At 51.2% G+C, this 24,206-nt stretch overlaps 1 protein-coding gene across 1 annotated transcript; it reads left to right on the top strand.

Moving 5' to 3' along the window:
- Nucleotides 1-1,020: 1,020 nt before the first annotated feature.
- Nucleotides 1,021-23,615, top strand: BPIFB1 (BPI fold containing family B member 1). Its single transcript, XM_060078443.1, has 15 exons — nucleotides 1,021-1,135; nucleotides 4,647-4,779; nucleotides 5,483-5,590; nucleotides 6,516-6,665; nucleotides 7,443-7,524; nucleotides 11,201-11,264; nucleotides 13,804-13,889; nucleotides 14,898-15,077; nucleotides 16,228-16,281; nucleotides 16,772-16,930; nucleotides 19,033-19,100; nucleotides 19,999-20,044; nucleotides 20,935-20,998; nucleotides 21,950-22,026; nucleotides 23,583-23,615. The coding sequence occupies exons 1-15, from the start codon at nucleotides 1,021-1,023 to the stop codon at nucleotides 23,613-23,615; spliced, it is 1,419 nt and encodes a 472-aa protein (XP_059934426.1).
- The last annotated feature ends 591 nt before the right edge of the window (nucleotides 23,616-24,206 follow it).

The raw sequence follows: 24,206 nt of genomic DNA, 5'->3' as shown, positions 1-24,206 counted from the left end.
ATCCTCCCTCCCTCCAAGCAAGACTGTCCATAGGAGGCAGAAGCTGCTATAGGGTGCTTGGGGGCAGAGCCAGGGTGCAGTCAGGGGAGCTCAGGATGAGGTTATAGCTGCTGACGCTCCACACCCTGCAGGCGACAGAGCAGCCCAGGAGCCAGAACACCCCAAGCTCCTCTCCCAGGAGGCACCCACAGGCCTCTCCTCTCTCTTTCTGCCTTTCACTTCCCGGCTCCAAACAGCCACCTACTCCCTCCTCAAACCACTGAGTTTTATGAATTAAGCCAAGAGCTTTCCTACCACTTTGCATCTTACCTGAATTCTCATTTCCCTCCAGCCTCCAAACTTCCTGTCCCGGGCACACACCAGTCCCCAGGGTGACATTTCTCCAAGTGTGGTCCAGACTCCCTGGTTGCAGGAGAGGGAAAGCTTTACAGAGAAAGGGACACGTAAGCAGTTTTCAAGAATGAACAGGAGTTCAGCAGGCAGATAAGGAAGCAGGAAGAGCAGGGCAAAGGCACACACAGGAGAGAACGAGGTATGCTCTGGGAACTTCAAGCAGCTTGGAATGACTGGAAATTTGTAAAGCAAGAGGGGAACCCCAGGAAGTGAAGTTGGCTGAGGAACTGAAGAAGCAGAAGTGTTTTTTTGTCCTGAGCACTGTTTTGTCCTGTAAGAAAATAGCTAATATTTTCCAAGTGCTTGCCATGCGAAAGGCACTGTGCTAAATGCTTTCTAGATATTAACTCATTTAATCCCGACTCCATGAAGTAATGGTTATGATGCCCATTTTCCAGATGAGAAAACTGAGGCACAGAGAGGTTAAGTTGATTGTCTAAGGACACAGAGACCCAGTAGGGCTCCAGAGCCCACTCAATTGACCATCTCACTAAACAGCCTCTCCTGGACTCCATGCCCCAAGTCACCAGGTGTGGTGGGCCTGGCCTGGGTCTCTCTGCCCAGCTAACAGGGCCCTCTGTGCTCACCCCAGATTGTGCCATGTGCCACCTGCCAACCCCCAAGAAGATGACCAGCCCACGGACCTTCACCTTCCTCTGTGGTTTGCTGGTAGCCAATCTGGTGGGAGCCACCCTCAGCCCTCCTGCGGTTCTCAGCCTCGGCCCAGAAGTCATCAAACAAAGTAAGTCTTGGCCGCCCAGGCCTCACCACCATAAGGCAAGGGGGCAGGTAAAGCAGCCCTCCAAAGGAGGGAGAGAGTTCCCCATCACTGGGGGTATGCAAGGCATTGTTGGGATCCCAGGCCTTGGGTGAGACTTGATTGGGTGAGTTACAAAATTTGGGAGTGTCTACGATCTCAAGAGTCCATGATTCCAAGATCCCCTTCTTCTTAAATTCCACGATTCCAAAACACACTACTCTGAGGTTCCACGGCCTGCAGAAGGGGTGTGCGGCCACTGCATGCGATGATGCAACTGCCACTCCGGCTGCTCTCACTTAAACCCCTTTGCCAGAGCACCTCTTCTGAGTTAGACCCAGGGTGCAACTAGTCTCCAGAGCAAAGACACTCAGCTGGGAGTCTGGCCTCCTGGGCCACGGGCACAGCTTTATCACGCTCCAGCTCTGTGGCCCTGGTAACTCCCTGAGCCTCGGTTTCCTCCTCTGGAAGAGGGTCCACCTCCCTAGGTTGTTGGGAAGTAACAACAACCTTCTTGTTACGGGAAGTAACAAGAGCTTAATGACCTCTACAGCTCAGCTTCTCAACCTCAGCACTGCTGACCTCGGGGGCCGAATACCTCTGTTGTGGGTGGCTGTCCTGTGCACTCTAGCTGTTTAGCAGCATCCTCGGCCCAGCTGTGACACCAAAAATGTCTCCAGACATTGCCAAGTGTCTCCCAGGGGACATTGACCCAGTTGAGAACCACTGCTCCAGTGTTGTCCCCTGAGAGGGAGAAAATCAGTGGGCTCTGGAGGTCCAACTGGAGCAAGTAGAGACCAATCCTCTGTATGCAGTGGGCCTGGGCTGCATCTGGATGGGCAGGGATGGGCCAGGTCCTGCAGGGCCAGACAGGCATTGTAACCAGAGGAGGGAACCCCTAGGAGGCATGGCGAGCAGAGAGCTCTTGACACTCTTTGGGGAGGCACATGTGCCTTGGGCCCAGGCTGAATTGCAAGCACGTGGAATTTCAGCCAGAAGGAGCTTGGAGAAGAGCAGCCATTTAGGTTCCCCAGCAGCAGAGTCTGAGTGCAGGAGCTGTGTGCAAGTGGGTTGTTCTGGAGGTGATCCCAGGAAATACCTGCAAGAGAGCAAGTCAGGTAAGGGGAAGCCAGTTACCACCGGGACCTGCAGCTCAGTCCTACTGGGCATCTGTGTTAGTCAGGACCAGTCAGAAGACAGAAACCACACAGTAAGTCCAGCAGATGGGTTTGTATAAAGAATTATCAGCAGGAATTGGAATACTGGGAAATTGGCTAAAAGGAAAAAAAGTGAGAACGTCAAATGAGACCCTAAGGATCGGAATGCATCAGGGAGCTCAAATCCAAGTACAGAAGAAACTTGGAGGAGAGAATCCTCTCCAGAATTCATGCGAGGAGCGTGTCGAAGCCCCTTGAATGGTGGGGAAAGTCCCTGAGCTGTCCAGGGTGAGAGCTGGTCCACGGTTGGCAGGCTGAGGCCACCTGGCAGAGAACTGCCTGCGAGGAGCAAATGGATTTCTTTGGGAAGCAGCCCCTGGACAAAGGGATTGCTGTTGACTCACTGGGAAGTTGTCCCTGGGTAACTGCCTGGAAGGGAGCTGGGCTGCCCCCAGCACTGGCTGCCCACGGGAGTCCACTCAACTCACAGCCTGAAACTCTGGGAGGTGATGCCACTGGGGTCTGGCAAGAGGAGCACCAGGGCCAGGAGGGGAAGCTCCTTCCTCCCCCACGTCCCTCCAGAGCCTCTACTGACAGTGCTGAAGAGTGCGCCAGCTGGCAGAGGAGGAATATTTACAGGGACCAGCTCCATTGTCACAGGGCAGGCAAAAAGGCCCACTTTGTCTCTGAGAGGCACCGACACACAGGGACTCTGGGACACAGTGTCCCCACGGGGTGGGAGAGGGGCGACACACCTAAGTCATCCTGCCCAAGGGTGGAGGGAGCTGGGGTATTTATACACCAATTCCCGTCAGTCATTGGCTGAGGTTTTCTTCTGGAGCATCAGCTCTCCAGCGCTCTGACCTGCTCAGCACACAAGCCAAATGGGCTCCAGCTGTCAGGAAAAAAGTCCAACGGTGACCAGAACCCAGGGGTCCTGGCTCTTCCTTTCTCTACGCAGCACCTGGGGCTCTTTGGACAACAGGCCCATAGGACGTGGATGTCAGGGAATCCTTAGCAAGTGAGTTTCAGCAGCAAAACAGCCCCAAACAAGACCTTATGAGTTCCCTGCCTCTTGGCTCCAGAGTGTTTGCCCCTGGCTAGGGAGAGTGCCGGAGTCCAGCTCCAGCGAGTCCAGGGATACCTGAGGGATGGATAGCGTCGGCGAAGGAAATAATTCTATTACACTTCTTAAAGTATCAGCATTGCATGTTTCTTTCTCTCATGTCTTTATTCTTGATTCTTCCTCTATTGTTTACAATCACAGGTTTATATATTGTAGTTGATTACATTACCAGGTACGTGGCCAAACAATCTTAGCACAATCAAACCTCAAAATATTCTATAAAGATTTTTTAAAACAAATATCCCCTAGTTTCTAGATGTCCTATTAAAATATTTCCCCAAGTTCCCATTAATCACAGGTTGTTTTTTAGTAACCAAGTCAAGCAGTTATATGATTATTTCAATTGTAAAAGTTGGAGCTACTTGTTCCTATTTTTCTTCTTGCATGGGCAACCTTTTACAATGGTTCCATGAAAATATTTACAATGTACCTGCATGCTCTTTATCGTTGTTTCCTTCAACTGAGACAGTGTTTTCTCCCTATCCTGGCAACGAATTCTGCTCTAGTCATTTGTTTGTCTATAATTAATCTTCCTTTATAATAGAACCATAAATTTCCTATGTCGTCGTCAGGAACTCCGGCCCATGGCCATAACTCCATACTAGAGGGTGTTTTTCATAAAAACATCCCCTTAGTTCCAGGCTCTTAATTCTTTACCTATTTCCCCGGGGCTTTAGTGGGTGCTTCCCATTCTGTGGTAGTTTCAGGAGGGGGAGTCCTAGAGGAATTTTTCTTTCACGTGGAGCAACATCCTCCCAAAATTGCCCCTGTATGTAAATGTATTATCATAAAACATAACAACGGAGCTGTAGTCCACCTTCCTGGCACGGCGCTGCCTTGCAGTTTCTCCTTCCGTTGCTCATGACTTTGTCATGGTGCAATGGCTCCAGGATGGCTTCCGACAGGAGAGAGTTGCAGGTCCGTGTGCCGGGTGTCCTGGCCGACACTCCCGGCAGAGGCTGGCAATGTTCAAGGGTGTGAATGGTCCCACCTGTGCCCAGCCACAGTCTTCATGTGAAAGTGACCCATCTGGACCATCGTCCTCCAGGCCACATTTACACAGTGGAGATGATCAGAATGGAGCCGTGCATACCCTCACCTTATATCCCAGTCCACGTAGCCCTGAGCGATGTCCCCTCCCAGCCTGGAGCCCTCACCAAGCCATCCTTCTCGCCCCTCCTGCTGGACCCTAATTCCTGGGCTCTGTCTCCAGGGCTGACACAGAAACTGAAGGATCACAATGCTATCAACACCCTGCGGCAGCTGCCTCTGCTCAGCACCATGAAGGAGTCGGCCGGGGTCACATTCAGCAGCCTGGTGAGGTCCATCCTGAAGCATATCATCTGGTAAGCGGAGCAGAACCAAGTTGGGAGCTAGCTCTTTGCCCACACATCTGCCCGGGACACGCTTTGCATGCTCAGTCAATCGGTCAACAAGCATTGGTTGGTATCAGCTCTGTGCCTGACCGTGAAGGATGGATCAAACAAAGCCTCTCCCTCAGAGGCTCCCAGAGGAGTCACAATAACCATAAGAGAGTGACCCAGGAACCCTAAGGGGGGTGACCTCAGAGGAAGGTCACCTGGGGTGGGAGGGTGAAGGGATAAGGCGATGCTTCTCAGTAGAGGGGACAGGCGAGCCAATGACTCCATGCTCACCAGGAGACGAGAAGAAATGGCATTCCAGGCAGAGGGACTGGCCTGAGCAAAGGCATGGGCAGGGGGAGGTGAGAGTCTGAGTGGCTGGTGCTCAGACCCCAAGGCCAAGAGGGAGAGATCAGCAGGACCAGGGCACAGAGGGTCTTACAAGTCAGCCCCAGGAGCTTGGATTCATCTCCTAAGTGCTGGGGGAGCCATGGAAGTGTTGCGGGCAGGGGAGAGGAGAAGGATGGGGGCAAGACCGTGCTGAGGAGGAGTCAGCACACAGGGCTTGGGTCCAGCTGCTGGCTGGGCACTGGGGGGCTGGAGACAGGAAAGATGGAGGGAAGCCGGTCTGGGGACAATGCTCAGTGAACGTGAGGCATGAATCTCATCTCTCCCGTGTCTCATCCAGGCTGAAAGTCACCTCAGCCAGCATCCTCCAGCTGCAGGTGCAACCCCTAGATGATGGCCGGGAGCTGATGATCAGTGTTCCCCTGGACATGGTAGCTGGATTCAACACGTGAGTGTCCCCTCAGTCAGGCACAGCTGGCCTGACAGTTTCCTCCACTCATTCTCCCCACCCCCATCCTCCATGCAGGTGTCTGGAAAAGAGAGTTCCAAGCAGAGGAAGGAGCAAGTGCAAAGGCCCTCAGGCAAGAGTGCACTTGCCTTGTTCACAGAACAGGATGAGAGCGGGAAAAGGGGGCAGTGAGGTGGTGTCCCAGTAGGCAGCTGGGGCCAGATCGTACAGGGCTTTGTGGGTCAAGGTGAGGACTTGGTTTTACCAAGCGAGATGGGAGCGGTGCAGGGCTCTAAGCAGAGGAGGGACATGACATGATTTCACATTCTTCAAGAAGCCCTCTGGCTGCTGTGTATGGAGGCAAGAGCGGAGACAGGGAGGCTCTCCAGAAGCTACTGCAATAATTCAGGAGGAGACAATAATAGCATGGACCAGGGTTTAGGAACAGGAAGGTGGTGAGAAGTAGACAGATTCCAAACACGTCTCGGAGGACACAGCAGGATTTCCTGACTGATTGAATGGGGGCTCGGGGCGAGGTGGGGGGAGAGGGGAGATTGAGGGGTCAAGGCAGCATGGAGCGGCCAGCAAACAAAACAGGGAAGATCATGAGAGGAGAGGATGTGGGGAAGGATCCATAGTTCAGTTTGTACATGTTAAACCTGAGATGCCTGTAGGACATTTGAGAAGTGAGTTAGGTATAAGTTTGGAAGCTACTGACATATGCAGAGGATTTAAACCAGGAGAGGAATCCAGAAACTGAGCCTGGGACACAATGAAGTCAACAGTTGAGGAGATGAGGAGAACCCAGCAAGGAGCCTGAGAAGGGAGGAGTGAAGAGCCAGGAGACAGAGGTGGAAAGCAGGCTTGGCTTGATCCAGCCTGAAGCTGGGATGGAGCTCACAGCATGGGGTTCCTCCACTCCCAGGCCCCTGGTCAAGACCATTGCGGAGCTGCACATAGAGGTGGAGGCCCAAGCCATCATCCACGTGGAGACTAGCGAGGGAAACCACACCCGCCTGGTCCTCAGCAACTGCTCCAACACCCAGGGGAGGCTGCGCATCAGCCTGCTACATAAGTGAGTGTGACCTCCTCCCACTGGGCTCCTGGCATGCCTGGGAGGGAAGCCAGGTGGTGTCCTGGCCCCATTTTACAGATGGAGAACATTGAAGCCCACAGAAAGAAAAGGACTTCTCTCTCCTGAGTCCTGATCTGGAGCTCCCTCCAGGAAACCTGTGATGCCAAAGAGAGTTCAAGATATCAAGGGTGAAGCGATAATGATGGGATTTCAGGCATCATGCCAGAAATTGGGGCAAACTTTTGAAGGTGGAGAGGAGGCTCTTTCCTAGGCCCCTCAAACCACACAGGTAGACTAGGGTGGAGCCGTGGGTATAAACTGTGGAGTCAGGCAAACGTGTCTCCTTCATTTACTGTCCAGGTGACGCTGGGCAAGTCACCTCCCCATGCCTCACCTTCCAGGCCACAGCGAGAGAGGATTAACAGGGCAGCAGCGCTAAGCACTCAGCTGAGGGCAGGGCACACAAAAGGTGCTCAAAGACATGGTGCTTCCCTCCATCTCTCCTTAGCAGGAGAATGGGGCGGGGGCGGATGCCAACTGCCCTCATCCCAGTGTCCAGCACAAATTCCTAAAGACAACCCCCAGGCCCTGTCCCTGAGAACTGTCTGCCACTGTCTACACCAGGCTCAGGGTCTACATCCAGCCTTGTTTCTCATAGGCCCTGTGCCTTGGGCAAGTTCCTTCCTCCCCTGGACTCAGTCTCCCCTTCTGTAAAACAGGGGAGGGGTGATCATCTCTGACCCGGCCTCACCTCTCTCCTCTTCTCCTCTTGGGAAGGCTCTCCTTCATGCTCAACTCCTTAGCTGACAAGGTCATAAGCCTCCTGGTGCCAGCCCTGCCCAAACTGGTGAAAAGCGAGGTAAGTGGAATCAGGGTCTCTGTGGCCTGTGAAGCTTGCTCCCCCTTTGGTTGGGGATGGAACTGCACACTGGTGCTAAGGGACCTGTGTTTCCTTGAGTGGGAAGCTTCTGGGCTTGGGTCACTCTTTCAGCAGTGGATCCTTGAGATCAAGGTAATGAAACTCCCAAAAGTCAGCCAGCGGACCTCGAACAGTGATGTGCTGATAGATTGCTCACAGTTGACTCAGGAGGGGTTGGTTGAAGGAAGGGAGCTCTGATTTGTAACATTTACTGATTTCCTTGATGTAAACACCCCTTCCATTGCCAATTTCAAGCTGCTAGTGTGATGTCACTGAGCAGAGTCAGGAAGAGATGCCTGGTAGCCCACTCTGGTATGGCATTTCCACCATGCAGATACAATAGATGTAAATAAGCTAAGAACAATAGATAACAGTAAAATAAAACAAAATAATTAGGAAGTAATGAGTTTTGAGTTTTCATTGACTTTGATCTTAGCATAACTTATTTAATTGTAAGTTTATACAACTTAATTTTTAATAACGTCAGGTTTAGCACCAAGCTCAGATATTCCTGAAAATTTAACAGTTGGCCCTCGTAAATTGGTCCAAGCTGGCTCGAGTGCACCAGGGCCTCACACCATCCTGGTTGTGTCGTCAGGGGTTTGTCACCCACCAGGTCTTGTTGCACTTATTTTTCTTATGTTTCTTGTTTGTAAACACGAATCAATCTCATTTTATATGTCCCTTCAATGTCACAGGTAAACTAAAACTCTATAAGTTGGATTCATCCACTGTGACCATTGATTTTCACTGTAAATTCCAAGATGTGTTCACAACAGTGATTCTCCTGGGGTTAAAAACACCCTGTCAGGGACTTCCCTGGCAGCCCAGTGGTTAAGACTCCATGCTTCAACTGCAGGGAGCGCAGGTTTGATCCCTGGTCATGGGACTAAGATCCTGCATGCCGCACTGCACTGCGTGGCCAAAATGAAATAAATAAATAATAAAAACACCTTTTCGGATAATTAATATATTTTTAATAAAAAAACTTTTTTGAATGGAAAACACACTATTATAACCAAAACTTTTGGGAAAAAAATACCCATAATCCTTCAACCTTAACTTGGTGGTCATTTTTTCTTTTGCATGTTGTTTTCCAAATCTCCATCCACATGCACTCAGATTTTTATGTGGCTGCACTCGACATCAATATTATTTGATATCCTTTACGATATGTCTATTTCCTATGCCGTTGTATGATATTCATAACTATTTTAATAGCTGCACCGTATTTAATACTTCTTAAAACCATTCCGGAGAGCCTTCTGAAAGGACTTTGAAAGTGAATAATTCTGTAAAACTTAGCTTTACTTATGTGAGGTACTTTTTCTCTTAAGAAGTTTTTTTTTTCTATTTAAAGGTGGTAGTTTCTTTTTTTTTAATTACATAACTGGCTTTTTAAATATAAATTTTATTTATTTATTTATTTTTGGCTGCGTTGGGTCTTCGTTGCTGTGCGTGGGCTTTCTCTAGTTGCGGCGAGCGGGAGCCACTCTTCGTTGTGGTGCGAGGGCTTCTCATTGTGGTGGCTTCTCTTCTTGCAGAGCACGGGCTCCAGGCGCACGGGCTTCAGTAGTTGTGGCACACGGGCTCAGTAGTTGTGGCTTACGGGCTCTAGAGCACAGGCTCAGCAGTTGTGGCACACGGGCTCAGTTGCTCCGCGGCATGCGGGATCTTCCCGGGCCAGGGCTCGAACCCATGTCCCCTGCATTGGCAGGCGGATTCTTAACCACTGTGCCACCAGGGAAGCCCGGCAGTTTCTTAAAGTAGAGCTCAGCTGGAAATTTTTTCCCAGCCTCCAGCAAAATCATATTTTATCTGGCATTATACTTTAATAGCTAAAAATGTGTCTTCCACTGGAAAAGATGGCAAGAACTTGGGATTATAAAATGTTCTTTGCATGAAATCTGTTTTTAAGGGTGAAAAGCCAAATAAAGTGAACAATTTGAGAAAACTGGCATTCCATTAATCATCATGGTTTCCCACCATGAATCACTGGATTTGAAACTGCAGTCCTATGAATATTTTACTTGGCATGAAGGGAAAAAGGCGCAGCATGTTTAAATCTGGCAGGAGCCCATCTAGAAAATGCTGATGCCCCTTTCAGTGTAAATATGTGGGTCCCAATCCCAACTGCACATCAGAACCTCTTGGGAAGGCTTTTTAAAATACTGATATCAGGGCTCGACCTGGGAGATTCAGATTTAATTGGCCTGGTGGGGCCCTGGTATCCCAGAGGATTCTAGCTGCCCCAGAGGAGGATTCTAATATGTAGCCAGGGTTGAGACCCAGGGGTGGAACTGAAGGAAGGGGAATTGTGGGAGAAGATGCAGAGGGTGCCAGTGACACCCTTCCCATGCGGAACAGGCAGTGAATGCTGGGAGTCTCTGAGCTCAACTCCTCCATCGTCCCTGGGTTCAGGGTTGGCAAAGCAGCTGGAGCAGGGAACAGGTTTTTCATAGGAAAAATTAACATTTGTCAAAGTGCATTGTCATTTCTCGAGAGTAGCAATGGGTGGTCAACCAGAAGGTTCTTCACTGGGGAAATTGTACCTAAGACAAAATGACAAAATCTCAGAGCACTGCCCTGGAAAACAGGCTGCCTAGAGCAGAGAACAAGGCCTTTGGGCCCCATGGTCAAGTAAGTCAATTGTTTAACTTCCTCCCCAAGAAGAACAGCTCAGGCCAGAGGTTGTCACTATGGACGTTTGGGCCCCCTAATTCTTTGTTGTGGCGGCCGTCCTGTGCATTGAGGCATGTTTAGGAGCATCCCTGGCCTCCACCTACTAGATGCCAGTAACACTCCCCCTAAACTGTGACAACTGAAAATGCCTTCAGAAATTTCCAAATGTCTCTTGGGAGACAAAATCCTCCCCTGCTGAGAACTGCTGCAATTTTGAGGGGAGAAGAGTTCGGGGGGCAAAGAGATGTGTTGGAGCTAGAAACCCACAGAGATTGTTCACAAGTCTGGTTGGGTCTGTCTTGCTGGCCTGTATTCTAACCTGACACGTGGAAGGAAGTCAGTACCAAGTGTTGACTCAAGAAGTGAATGAAGGGGCTTCCGTGGTGGCGCAGTGGTTGAGAGTCCGCCTGCCGATGCAGGGGACATGGGTTCGTGCCCCGGTCTGGGAGGATCCCACATGCCGCGGAGCGGCTGGGCCCGTGAGCCATGGCCACTGAGCCTGCGCGTCCGGAGCCTGTGCTCCGCAATGGGAGAGGCCACTACAGTGAGAGGCCCGCATACCGCAAAAAAAAAAAAAAAAAAAGAAGTGAATGAAGGAACGCATTCTCCATTTCCCTCCTATGGAAACGTGGGCTCTTGTGAACATGATGAGTCTGAGGGGAGGACAGCTGACAGGACAGGCACACCCTGGACACAGGGCAAGGGATAAACCATTGCAAAAGATGCCAAGTGAGACCAGAGGCTGTGACGGGCTCTGAGCAGTGGTGATGGCTGGGGACGTAGATGCACCACTGAGTCCTCAAGCCCATGGGTGAAAATCTGGCTGGCCGTGGGCACAGGGATGGGACTCAGCCCAGGAGAGCTGGGCATGGGTCACTGTGGGGCTATGTGCTGGCCCCTGACTGATGGAGGACCTGCATTTGTGCTGTTGCAGCTGTGCCCTGTGATCAAGGCAGCCTTTGAGGACATGCGTGCGGACCTCGTGAACCTGACGAAGGGTAGGTGCGCCACTCTCTCATACCTTTCTCCTAGACTGCTGAGCGGGCCTCCAGGCCCTGGCCCTGCCCAAGGCAGGCCTCCCCACGTCAGGCTTGAGCAGCAACTTGGCCCAGGAGCAAGTGAGACAAGAATCATCTGATCCCTGCCCAGGATGAGCAGACAGGAAGTCACCACAACTGTGACTTCATGAGCACACAGTACGTGCAAGGTTCTATGTGAGCCAGTGGGTGCCCCAGATAAACGCAAGTTCAAATCCCAGTTCTGCCACTGATTTGCTCCATGGCTTTGAAAAAGCCAACTCCACCTCCTTATTCTGTTTCCTCAACTATAAAATGGGGTTTATGCAGCCCTACCTCACAGAATTGTTAGCGAGGATTAAAAGTTTATGGGAAAGGGCTTCCCAGGTGGCGCAGTAGTTGAGAGTCTGTCTGCCGATGCAGGGGACACGGGTTCGTGCCCCGGTCCGGGAAGATCCCACATGCCGCGGAGCGGCTAGGCCCGTGAGCCATGGCCGCTGAGCCTGAGCGTCTGGAGCCTGTGCTCCACAACGGGAGAGGCCACAACAGTGAGAGGCCCGCATACCGCAAAAAAAAAAAAAAAAAAAGTTTATGGGAAAGTTCCAGATACATAGCAGGTTCTCTGCCTGGCACAGAGGTGCTTACAGATGTGTGCTGGATGGGTGGATAGATGGATGGATGGATGGATGGATGGATGGATGGATGGATGATCAGAGACTACTATGGGTTACTAGGGAAGAAATAAATTGTATCCTCAGATCACTCACAGTGAAATTCTGAGTTCTTGGACCCCTCAGAGAGGGGATTGGTGGGAAGAAGAAAATTCTACCATCTACTCTTTTGGGATCTGAAGAGGTTCATTCAAAGCCACCGGAGAGGAGTGGAAAGAAGAGAATGGAATCAATAGGCATTCAGCACCCATAGAGCACTTGCTTTGGGCCAAGCCCTTGGGCTGAGTATTTTATATACACTGTCTTACTGACTCCTCAGACAACTCCATGAAGTGGAGTGGATCATTACCCCACTTCACAGATAAGGAAACTGAGGCTCAGAAATGAAATCATTTGTCCAAGTCCACAGAGGAAATTAGTGATAAGGGAAGGTTTTAACCCAATTCTTCAAGTTCCAAGTCTGGTTTAATTCAGATTTGAGCCAACTTTTCTAGGTACCAGTCCTGTACAACCTATGAGGCAGGTATACTACTCTATCCCCCTTTTTTTTTTTTTTTTTTGCGGTATGCGGGCCTCTCACTGTTGTGGCCTCCCCCGTTGCGGAGCACAGGCTCCGGACGCGCAGGCTCAGCGGCCATGGCTCACGGGCCCAGCCGCTCCGCGGCATATGGGATCCTCCCAGACCGGGGCACGAACCCGTATCCCCTGCATCGGCAGGCGGACTCTCAACCACTTGCGCCACCAGGGAGGCCCTCTATCCCCTTTTTAAGATGAGGAAACTGAAGTTCAGAGGCAGGAAGAGGCTAGCCAAGGCTGCTGGGGCTCCAACCCAAGTCTGTCCGGCTCCCCTGCTCCCCAGGGGCAGGGCAGGAGGCCTCCCCCAGGAGTAGGCAGACCAACGACCAGCTCCCCTCCCGCCTCTGCGCCCCTCCCTTGTCCTCTCCATTTTCCGCCCAACAGCCCGGGCACATGAGACGCCACCGCCATCTGGCGGCCAAGTGGGGGATCCCAAGGCAAACGCACGCAATCCCTAGCACAGACCCAGACCCTGCCCCACTGGGGACGGGGGTGGGTGCAGATCAGTCTGGTGGGGGAGGTAGACAGGTATAAGCAGTAGGTCAGTTTTGTTCCAAACCAGAACGTTGGCATAGGACCGACTGGGTTCAGATCCTTTCACAGTATGCCCTTGAGCAAGTCACTTCACTTTTGAGAGCCTTGGTTTCCCCATCTGTAAAATGAGGGTAATCGTAGGACCCACCTCCTAAGGTTATTGTGAGGATTCCATGAGCTAACACAAGTAAAGGTTTAACACATTACCTGGTGCTTGATATAAGCTCAATAAATGTCAGTCAGTATCATCATCACCATTTTTTTTTTTTTTTTAGATGTTGGGGGTAGGAGTTTATTAATTAATTTATTTATTTTTGCTGTGTTGGGTCTTCGTTTCTGTGCGAGGGCTTTCTCTAGTTGCGGCAAGCAGGAGCCACTCTTCATCGCGGTGCGCGGGCCTCTCACTATCGCTGCCTCTCTTGTTGCGGAGCACAGGCTCCAGATGCGCAGGCTCAGTAGTTGTGGCTCACGGGCCTAGTTGCTCTGCGGCATGTGGGATCTTCCCAGACCAGGGCTCGAACCCGTGTCCCCTGCATTGGCAGGCAGATTCTCAACCACTGCGCCACCAGGGAAGCCCCATCATCATTTTTATCATGGTCCTTATCAACATCATTATTACACCTGCCCCTCCCCTTACTCCACCTCATGCAATAATGCTGTTCCAGCCAAAAGCAGCCCCAAGCCAACCCATCCAATACTGTCCTCCACCCTCACAGAACTTTCTTCTTCTCCCTGAGCAGTGCCTGTTTCTTTCAACTCTGGCCATGTGGAGTTTGACTTTATGTCTCCTGCCATCGACCATAACGTTGTTCATCTCATCCTGGGGGTGAGTGTCATGGGACCTCAAGGAGAAAGTGGGGACATCACTGCCGTTCTCTGACCCCCAAGGGTCAGACACCACGGGTCTGTTTTGGGGGAGAGAAAAACGCCAGTCACAGTTAGGACACACAGGCTGATTGAGAAGAATCTCAGCAGGCTGAACATGTCCCATGTAAACCATTCTGATGGAGAAAAATCGGCAGCTGGAAGCTACAGGCCACACACAGAACATCGACCCAAGGGACCTGATTTCCTCCAACCCTGATTTTTCCAGTCAGGGTCCAGAGTGTGTGGGGCTCTTGGCCTTTCTCGTAGGCAAGCCCCTTCCATTCCTCAAATATCTGGTGACCTTGAACAAGAGCCCAGGATAGAGACACATCATTGAGTATCACACAGACCTAAGTTTCTCTCCCAGCTCCACAGCTCCCTGGTGTGTGACTTTGGGCAAGTTTCTTCACCCCTCTAAGCCTCAATTTCCTGATCTGTAAAATGTAATAACAATGGTCACCAAGGAGAGGAAGAAATGAGGCTGCATGGGGCCTGTCAAGAAACCAGTAACCATTGGTTCTCTATAAAATGTGGAGCCGCCCACCCACACTGGGGCTGGACGCCCTCAGGGACTAGTTCAAGCAAGGCAGCGTGAATCTCAGACCTGTTTTCATGGATCCTTGGAAAACAGCAGCATCAAACATTTCCATCCATTCTGTTGCAGTCTTGAATTTTCCCTTCATCTAAAGGTTTGTGAGGTATCTGGGAAGTTGAAACCTAAATGCCACATAAGACATCTAGATTTTTTAAAAATCAGAGATTACCTGAGGGGTGCAAGTGCAGTAGATGTTGCTAGGCACCCGAGATAAGTCATCATCTACAGCAAAGCACTGAATGCCAGGCTGAGTTTCCTGGCAGCAATGCAAAAAGGGAAACAAGCTGAATGGTGTCATTTCCTTCTAGGTTATTACTGGATACGTCGTGGAGTTAAAGTTCCCAGACAACTTTCTGCTCTGTGTCTCCTTAGGCCAAGTTGGTGGACTTGGAAGGAAAGGTGACTGAGCTGTTCAATGACAGTGTGGATTCCCTGAATCTGCCCTCCCTATACTACAACCCTTTCAGCCTCACCATGAGGAAGGATGTGGTGAATGCTGCAGTAGCTGCCTTGCTCCCTCCAGAAGAACTCGTGGTCCTGTTGGACTACGTGGTAAGCCTCAGCATGGGACAGAGCGTGAAGCCACCTCTGCCGCATCATGGGGATTTCCTGAATCAACGGGGACACAAGGACCCCTAAGCAGGCACCACCTGTCAGGCTCAGCTTACATACCTCCAGTGATGGAGAGCTCACTCCCTTCTCAAACAGACCCTGCCTCTGATATAAAACTCCAAAGCTGAAAACCTCCCTGTAACATCCAGCGCCAGTCCTCGTTCTGCTCTCCTGGAGCCTGAAACGCCTGCTTCCTCTACCAAATAACAGACCTGTCCAAAGGGCATTTTAGATTCTGACTGGCCCTGGGATGGTGATTGCACCACCGCCATCCACTGCAGGACACCGACATCCATGGCCGACATCACTCATCTCTCGGGGCCTTCCTGTTGACCCTGGATGCTGACACGGCCGCAGAATCCTGATCAACCCAGCACAGCAGAAAACCACCCCTAGTCAACTGGAGTGTGCCACCTCACCGGGGTGACCGATGGGGAAACCGAGGCCCAGAAGGGGATAGGGTTGGCCCGAAGTTAGGGGAGTGGGACAGGACTTCAGGTCAGCTGACAGACAACAGATCGCCAAACTCTCGGGGATTAGAAGTCAGGGTGAGGGGCTGGAATGACAAGAAAAGGGGAATGGTCAGCAGCAACCACATTCATGACTATAGTAAGAATTGGGTCACTTCTCTATGTCCTCTGAGAACAGGGGCCACCCACAGACCCACGAGCACCATCAACCCACAATAAAAGTCCAGGCCGGGGCTTCCCTGGTGTCGCAGTGGTTGAGAGTCCGCCTGCCGATGCAGGGGACACGGGTTCGTGCCCCGGTCCGGGAAGATCCCACGTGCCGCAGAGCGGCTGGGCCCATGAGCCATGGCCGCTGAGCCTGTGTGTCCGGAGCCTGTGCTCTGCAATGGGAGAGGCCACAACAGTGAGAGGCAAAAAAAAAATTGTCCAGGCCGGCAGGGACTTCATTCTCCACAGCCACTGACATAGGGGATGTTTCCCACCAGGGACAGACATGTGCACTGGACCACCAGGCCCTCCCGGCTCTTCTGGGGTTTGGGGGATCCCAGCAGTGGGGCTGCTGGAGGTGTGTCTCCTCTCTCCCCTCCAGCGGACCTGCTCTGGCTTCCTCTCTTCCTTAGCTTCCTGAGATGGCCCGCAGGCTGAAGTCAAGCATCAAGATGATCAGTGAAAAGGTTGGTCCACTTGCCATCTGCAGCCTGAAGGGTGTTTGCTGTGGTCTGTCTACTGGCCTCTGGGGAGTAAAGTATGTGTGGAACTGCTCTGTCCTTCGAGCACTGGTGACTGTAACAGACTGGTCCCAGTCCTCACGGATATTTCAATCTAACAGGACAGTTTGACCTGAATCAAATAATTACACAGATGATAATTCAGTTACAAGTGTGGTGACAAAGGACAGATTCTAGGGGTTATGAGAGCACTACTGGGGTACCTGATAGAGTCTGGGAGATTAGGAAGGGCTTCCCTGTAGGGAAAAGTATTCCAGATATAGGGAGAAGCAAAACCAAAGGCTGTGAGATGGGGAGAGCAACAGTCTATTCCAAGATCTGAGGAAGCAGGGAGTCCAGGAAGGTTGACAGTGGCCAGACCACATGGGGCTGCATGGGGCCGGCAGGCCATGGTGGGGCACTTGGGAGGTCACATGTGTGTCTGATGTCCTTTCAGGCAGCAAATCAGCTGGGGCCCACACAAATCGTGGAGATCCTGACTCAGGGGACCCCAGAGCTCCTTGTGGACCAGGGCAATGCCAAGGTGGCCCAACTGATCATGCTGGAAGTATTTGCCACCAGTGGAGCTCACCGCCCCTTCTTCACCCTGGGCATTGTGAGTTCAGTTGTCTGAGACGTTAGCAGCAACCTGGGGGACGCCCCTGTCCACTGTTCCTGTTCACCCCTCTTGCTTTGCTAAACCTTTCCACCACTCTTTTTATCTCACAGGGAGAGGGGAAGGGAATTCTGAACCAAGAATCAGGAGATTTGGGGGCCCAGCTCTTTATTAGTCAGGATCTTTGGGCAGAAATTTAATTCACATGCACAAAATGAATCGTATTAGCTCATATAACTGAAAAGTGTATGTCAAGATAGCTTCAGGAATAGCTGGATCCAGGTGTTCAAGCAATGTCATCTTCACTCTTCTCTCTTCCCTTGTTTTTCTTTGTGCTACCTTCATCCTCAGGCAGGTTATCCCTTCATGGAAGTGCCCCCAAGCTACATCAGGCTTATAACCTATCCGCTTGGCAACCCCAATAGAAAAGCTTCTCTTTCCCAGTAGTTCCAGCAGAACTTCCAAACCTGACTCTCATTGGCTGAGTTAGGGTCAAGTGCCCACTCATGAACCAACCAGTGTGGCCAGAAAAATGAAATATGTAAATTTTCTGAGCTGGGACACACACACACAAACACACAGGAGTGGGGGGTTGGGTTTGGCTCTATCCAAACCACAGGCCTGAGGGGGAAAGGGGTAATTCCTCTTCTGAAATATGAACAGAACTAAATCAGCTCTAAGTTCTTAACTGATTTTTGCGGTAACCCCAGCAGGTCAGATCTCAGAGCTTCTATATAGGGGAACCCTGTGCGTAAAGGTATGGGGCTGGGAGTCATCAAAGGGCAAGCCCAGTAGGAAAGTATCTTAGATGGGGCCCTTAGAAACAGGCCCGAGACAAAGACTCTTATAAAAGTGATGTATTGGGGGAGAGCTCCCCGGAGAAGGACTGAGCAAGGATGTGGTCTCAGCTGGAGGCTCGCTTCTGCTTCACCCCACAGAGAGCTCTGGAGCATGGTGGCACCACAGAGTCGAGCCCAGGCTGAAACAAGAAGGTTGGACTTTTGTTCCCCCTTGTCTTTCAGTTGTTGGCCATAACTGCCCCCAGAGAAAGCACAGCATAACCTCCCAGCAAGGCCGCTCCGCTCCAGCAAGGGCAGTTCCCCAGACAAGGGGATGGCTGGGCACTGTTAGCAGCAGCATTCAGCAGCTGAAGGATGGATGCCCCACCCAAAAAATGGATCTGAGTGGGCCACCAGCTGCATGCTACAGAGGACAGGGAGAAGAAAGAGACGAGGCAAGGTTCATGGTTGGGCCCTGGATAAGTGAGGCCGAGGAATCTGGACATCACCTGGTTGTTGGAGGCTAACGTTACACTATCCTTACAGGAGGGTCTCTGCATGTCCTGTGCAGGCTGTCCACGCGCCACGTCAGTGGGCACCATTCACACAACTACAGGATGCACAGTGCCCTGGCTTCCTGTGTGGGAGGATACTCTGAGCCCCCAACCAGCAGGGGAAGTGGACTGCCCCTGGCCAGCCTCACTCCCTGGGGACTTCCCCTCCATGGCCAACGGCAGGCACTTTTCAAAAGGTCACCAAGCCCAGGCCTGCAGGAGAAGTTTGTTCTCTGGGTGCAGCTGCCCTGGAGCTGGAGCCTGGCACTTGGGCTCACCCCAGCCCATGGGTCAAGATGATGGATGTCTTCGGCACCTGCGTTTGAGGCCTGGCTTAGTTTCTGACCTTTCCAATAATAATAACCGGTTGAGATTTACCATCCTGTCTGCCCCTCAGTTTCCTCACCTCTACAGTGGGGTAATAATAGGACTCACTTCACAAGAGTCGTGAGGATGAAAGGAGATGCTCAGATAAAGCTCTTAGAACACCGCCTGACACACAGTGAGGGCTCCGTGTGTATTGGCTCCTGGCATCATTGTCATGATCAGTAATCCTCTGTGCAGTCTCTTCAATGGGGAGGGGGTACAGGTATCAGCCCAAGAGAGAAGGAATTTGAGGCCCACAGAGGTCAGACCCTTTCCCAAGGTCACAGCAAACAGCTGGGATTCAGACGGTGTCAGCTTGGCCCCAGAGCCTCCTTGCAGAACCCCACACTCTACACCTGACACATCCTCTAAATAAATGGGGCCTGGGTTTCTCTTGTTGCAGGAAGCCACATCAGAAGCTCAGTTTTACACCAGAGATGACCTACTTATGCTCAACTTTTACAAAATCAGGTAAACATGAAAATCACTGTGAAGATTCTGGTGATGAAAATGAGTCCTGTCTGGTGACCACTGGTTTCTTTAAACACCCAGTGTTCTGAGCCTCTGGGGTGACAGTGTGAGTGAAGGTTGCTTCAGGACAGGCAGAAAGGCTGCCTTGCCAGGACTGTCCCACTGTCAAGGACTGAGTGTGAGAGAAAGCAGAGAGGGACATGGCCTTGCAGCAGTCACGGGGCAGGCTGACCCTGGCCACGCGGGAAGGGGCCGCCCAGCACCATCCCCTCGGCCTGGGGCAGCCCATTTGGGACACCAAGAAAGTGGCAGTGACAGTCATGCCCAGATGCTGAACCCCCATGGAGCCCAGCCCAGCAGCACATGGCTCCCACTGCCTCCTACACCCCTGCCTGTCCTCCCCTCATCCCACCACCCTCCTGCTGCCCCAAAGGGAGTTCAGGGGTTGCAAACTGGAGCCTCCTGGGACAAATCAAGACCATGGATGTGTTTTCATCAGCCCACATAGGGTTAGGTTTTTTAATATAAATTAGTCGCCAACACATACAAATCAGAATATCTGGCCGCCATGGCCTGCATTCCTACATGGCAACAAAGAGTGGAGCTAGGAATTAGGTACCCCCTTTAGAAGGAGAAAGAGCTCCTCAGTCCACCACGTTCTTCACTCCTGGGGGTGATCTTTCTGCCTGCTCTTTGGGCAACTATTTGTTTGCTATCTCCCCCCCGCTTCACCCATGCATTACAATGTAAGCTCCATGAAGCAAGGATTTTATTTGGGTCACTGCTGTACATCCAGAGCCTGCACCGTGTCTGGTGCATAATAGGTGCTCAGTAAGTAGTTGGTGAATGAATGAATGGGACTCCGAGGGACCAGCCTCATGGGCATCTTCTGTTGCAGCTCTGATAAGATTCACCTGATGAACTCAGCCATTGGCCTGTTCAATGTGAGTATGAACAGATTTTTCCTGGGTATGCAGGGGATTGCCGAGGATGGTCCATCTCAGAAGCAGACATTGCCCAGGATTTGCTTTGAACAAGGTCCCCACGGGCAGCCCCATGGTGAGCTGGCCAGCCTCCCCGATCTCAGCCTCAAAGTCCGACCTCCTGGTTCAGGTGTTTACTGAGCACCTACTGTATGCCAGACACAGCTGAGAATACACACATTCACAAACACACAGACTTCCCTTCTGTAAAGTTCTGACCCTAAATCAGAAAACAAATCTCCTTTATTCACATCTCATTTTGCTCATATAGACTCATCTCAGTGGTGACCCTGGGCAGCCCCTTCCCCCCAGTCCTCAGTTTCCCTGAGTCAGACTGAATCAGAGATCTCAAATTGGCTGAATCCTGTCTTCTGCTGTGGTGGGGTATTTGTTTCTATGTTTTGGAGATGGGTAAATTTTTCCACCCTTTTGTTCTGACTTTTAATTTTTTTTTGACAAATATTTTTTAATGGGGAGGTTTCCACATGAAAATCAGGACTTCTGGCTTCCCTTGAGAAGTCAAAAAACTCGGGAAAGAGGATGAAATTTCCTTGGAGAATTCTGCTGAAACAGGGCGGTGGAGCCCTTGAGATTGGGGGCGAGGGATGCATCCCACAAACGTACCCCAGTCCCCTACCTGCTGGATCTAGGGCCACCTGGTTTGTGCCCCACCCCTCCCCCCACAGCCTGTCTTGTCCGTGGAGCCCTTGCAGTTCTGACCAGTCAGGAACCTGAGATTCAGCATCTGCACCAGCTGCCCTCGCCACAGGGCGGGACTGTGCCCATCCTAGCAATGGCTGGGAGGACTTCAGATTCTCAGCCAGGGTGATGGGGCCCCTTCTCTTTCACAGCCTGAACTTCTGAAAGACATCATCACCAAGATCCTTGCCTCCGTCCTGCTGCCAAACGAGAACGGTGCGTCCCTTTGCCATCCATCCCCCTGGTCCCCAGGGCATTGAGGGCAGGTGCTTTACTTCTCCTGCCTGTGTCTCCATTTGGGGCCCCTTTCATTTATCTTCTACCTATCCTCAGAGCCTAGTTCTAATTCTGCCTCCTCCAGGAAGCCTTCCAGGTCATCCACCTGGAAATGAGCTTTCCCATCTCCAGCATCCCAGCCCAATTCCTTCACTCATGCCAGAGCCTAGGCATGCATGGCAATGCCCCAGGCTCACAGGGCTGACAGCAGGAGACAGAGGTGGAAACAGACAACTAGAGCACACCCGATGTGCCTCCGATAGACACGGGCTTAAGTGCTGATTCCCCTTCTTGCTGGTTGCCTGGCCTTGGACAAGCTGCCTTATCATCCTGAGCCTCAGTTTCTCCCTCTGTAAAATGGGAAAATAAGAGCACCTTCCTCAGAGGCATAAAGGAGAAGATGTTTGTATGGGGGCAGAGAGGGGGCGCCTGACACAGTCAGTGTTCAACAGTTCTTAGCCTTTGCTGTTGTTGGCATCGTTATTTGTGTCAGTAGTGGAGGAAGCCAAGAGAAAAGGTTGGAATTATTCTTGTCGAGCCCCAGGTCATGGGGGTGGGGAGAATTGGTAACCTCTGACTTTTGTCATGTCTTTGTTTTCTTAGAGTAAGAAATCTCAAAGTATAGGCACGTGTTGTGGATGATGGGAGGCCCTGATGGCTCTTGAGCGGGAGCATGAGAGGATGTGAGGGTACCTTTTGGAGCAGCCAGAAGCTGGGGCTGGAGACAAAGAACGGGGAGATGAGGCTGGGTGGACGCTAGGGCTGGAGAACAGGGAGAGGCAAAAGGGGCAGTCTGAGTCGGGGGTGCCAGGTCGAGGAACTGTGAGCCTGCCCACGGCTGCCCAATCCCACCCCAGGCCCACCATTCTCTGACCACACTTGTGATTTCAGGCAAATTAAGATCCGGGATCTCAGTGTCAATGGTGAAGGCCTTGGGATTTGAGGCAGCTTCGTGGTCTCTGACAGAGGTGAGTGGGGTTAAACATACCGTCGCAGGGAGAGCCCAGGGATGGGAGGTGGGTGCTGCTCCCCAATCCTGGCCCCTCTGGTCACTTATGGGGGACCTTGGGCAAGTCCCTTCTCTCTCAGGGCCTCATGTCCTCATCTGTAAGCGGAAGAGGATGGCTGTCCTAGCCTGGAGTCATAAACCTCCAGCCTTTTCTATCTTACTTGTCATCCCACCTGGCAGAGGGAAGGGTAGGAGGCTTTGTTAACTGGCTTCAAAGGCAAGTTGACATTTGACTCATTTTCAGCTGCCCACCCTCAAAAACTGTGTCCATGCTTCAGCTGGCTTTGATGGAGAATTATGACAGCATATTGTGTATGGTACCTAGGCTGGGTCTAGACTCAGGGACTAGAGGACCAGTTCAAATGCTGACCCTGCCTCTCTCTCTAGCCAGGGGCCCCCAGGCAGATCCTTTGGCCTCTCTGAGCCCAGGTTCCTCACCCATAACACCAGCAGATGTCTAAATATACAGGCCATGCACTAATGAACTACATACAATGATTCAATTATAATATAAGCAGTTTATCTAAGACACATACTGCATTTAATTCATGTTGGACGGACACAACAGGTGTCCATCCAACTGGGTGGCTGGAGCTTAGTATATTTCATGTATCTCTTATTAGGGGGCATTTAGCAACTGTCCTCTTTTTTTTTTTTAATCAAGTTGCAAAGCATCATTTTCAATTTGGGTCAGAAAGGTATCATTTCACCCTTTGGATCTGCTTTTTCCAAATTTCCTGTTTTGCTCTATTCATTTGTTTTGGACTAGCAGCACACCGATATCCTTTTTATAGCCTTACAATATAATATGTTTTAAAATCTAGTCAAAGGAATGAATAAATGGATAGATTTGAGGGAATTCCCCGGCAGTCTAGTGGTTAGGACTCCGTGCTTTCACTGCCAAGGGCCCGAGTTCAATCCCTGGTGGGGAACTAAGATCCCACCAGATGTGCAGCATGGCCAAAAAAAAAAAAAAAAAAGGATAGATCCGAGATTAAACAAGTATGGCTTTAAAAAAGTTAACGGTAGAATCTAGGTGATGAGTATACAAGTGTTCACTATAAAATTCTTTCAACTTTTCTGTATATTTGAAAATTATCATAATAGAATGTTGGGGGAAATCTAATAGGTTACATTCCTTGTATAACCGTTTCCTCCAAAAAGGCAGAGTGTTGTTAAAAATTTAGCTGCCTGGGACCCAATGGATACAGCCAGGAATCTGCATTTTCCAAAACTTCTTGGGAGTTTTGTTGATCTGCTGGGCCTGGGGACAACAGTCCTATATAATCCCAGACTTTGCACCCAGATACTTTACCTGTGCCCCAGGCCCCTGCATGGTGTCACTGTTCACACACAGACGCTCCTGCTCTGACCCTCTCAAGAATTTTTTATGAGTGAGTTCAGGGTCATAACCCCCAATGCCAGCAGTCACCTTGTGGAGGATAAACTAGCATAAACCACAAAAGGGCAGAATGTTAAAAAAAACTTTTTTTGACTTTTCTCGTCCAATTCCAGGATGGCCTTGTGGTCACCCCGGCCTTCTCGTAGAACCTCAGACCATTTTCCTCTCTCCCAGTGAAGACTTGCACGGCGGCCTTCCATGCACGCTGGGTCTCAGTAGGAGTGTGGAAGCCAGCTCTGTAGACTGGCCCTCTCTGCAATAAATAAACTTGTCTGTGACTCCTGCAGTCTGGAGTGTGTCTTTGTCCCAACTCAGGGGTCATTTTGCCCCTGGCAGGCTTAGGGACTGGACATCCAAGCCACATCTAGGTCATGTTCAGGCACATCTGAGCCAATCTGAGCCGTGTCCAAGCCATGTCTTGGTGATATCAAAACACACGTGGACAAGGTCCAAGGTTGTGGCCACCTCCCTGAGCGACAGGAATAAAAAAGCCAGTTGCCCCCTCCTGCCTTCCAAGTCAGCTTCTAGACCACCTATGGTAGGACAACCTCTCTGGTGGGTATGCACTTTGTGTTGATCTTGGTGATATGGTGGGTCGGGGGCTCGCTGAACAGTGTGACTCTGGAGGCAGGATTTGAGTTCTGGCCTGGACCCCTCAGTGGTTGCTTGACCCTAAACTATGGCTCCCCCTCTCTGGGCCTCAGCTTCCTTCTCTGTAAAATGGGGAGAATCTTGGT

This window comes from Mesoplodon densirostris, chromosome 16 (assembly GCF_025265405.1).
Source record: "Mesoplodon densirostris isolate mMesDen1 chromosome 16, mMesDen1 primary haplotype, whole genome shotgun sequence".
Lineage (NCBI taxonomy): Eukaryota > Metazoa > Chordata > Mammalia > Artiodactyla > Ziphiidae > Mesoplodon > Mesoplodon densirostris.
This window is presented reverse-complemented; position numbering and strand designations above follow the sequence as displayed.

Coding starts and splice junctions, on each gene's coding strand:
- BPIFB1 (XM_060078443.1), top strand. CDS start 1,021: ATGACCAGCCCACGGACCTTCACCTTCCTCTGTGGTTTGCTGGTAGCC. Junction 13,890..14,897: donor TTGTTCATCTCATCCTGGGG/GTGAGTGTCATG, acceptor GTGTCTCCTTAG/GCCAAGTTGGTGGACTTGGA. Junction 16,282..16,771: donor TCAAGATGATCAGTGAAAAG/GTTGGTCCACTT, acceptor ATGTCCTTTCAG/GCAGCAAATCAGCTGGGGCC.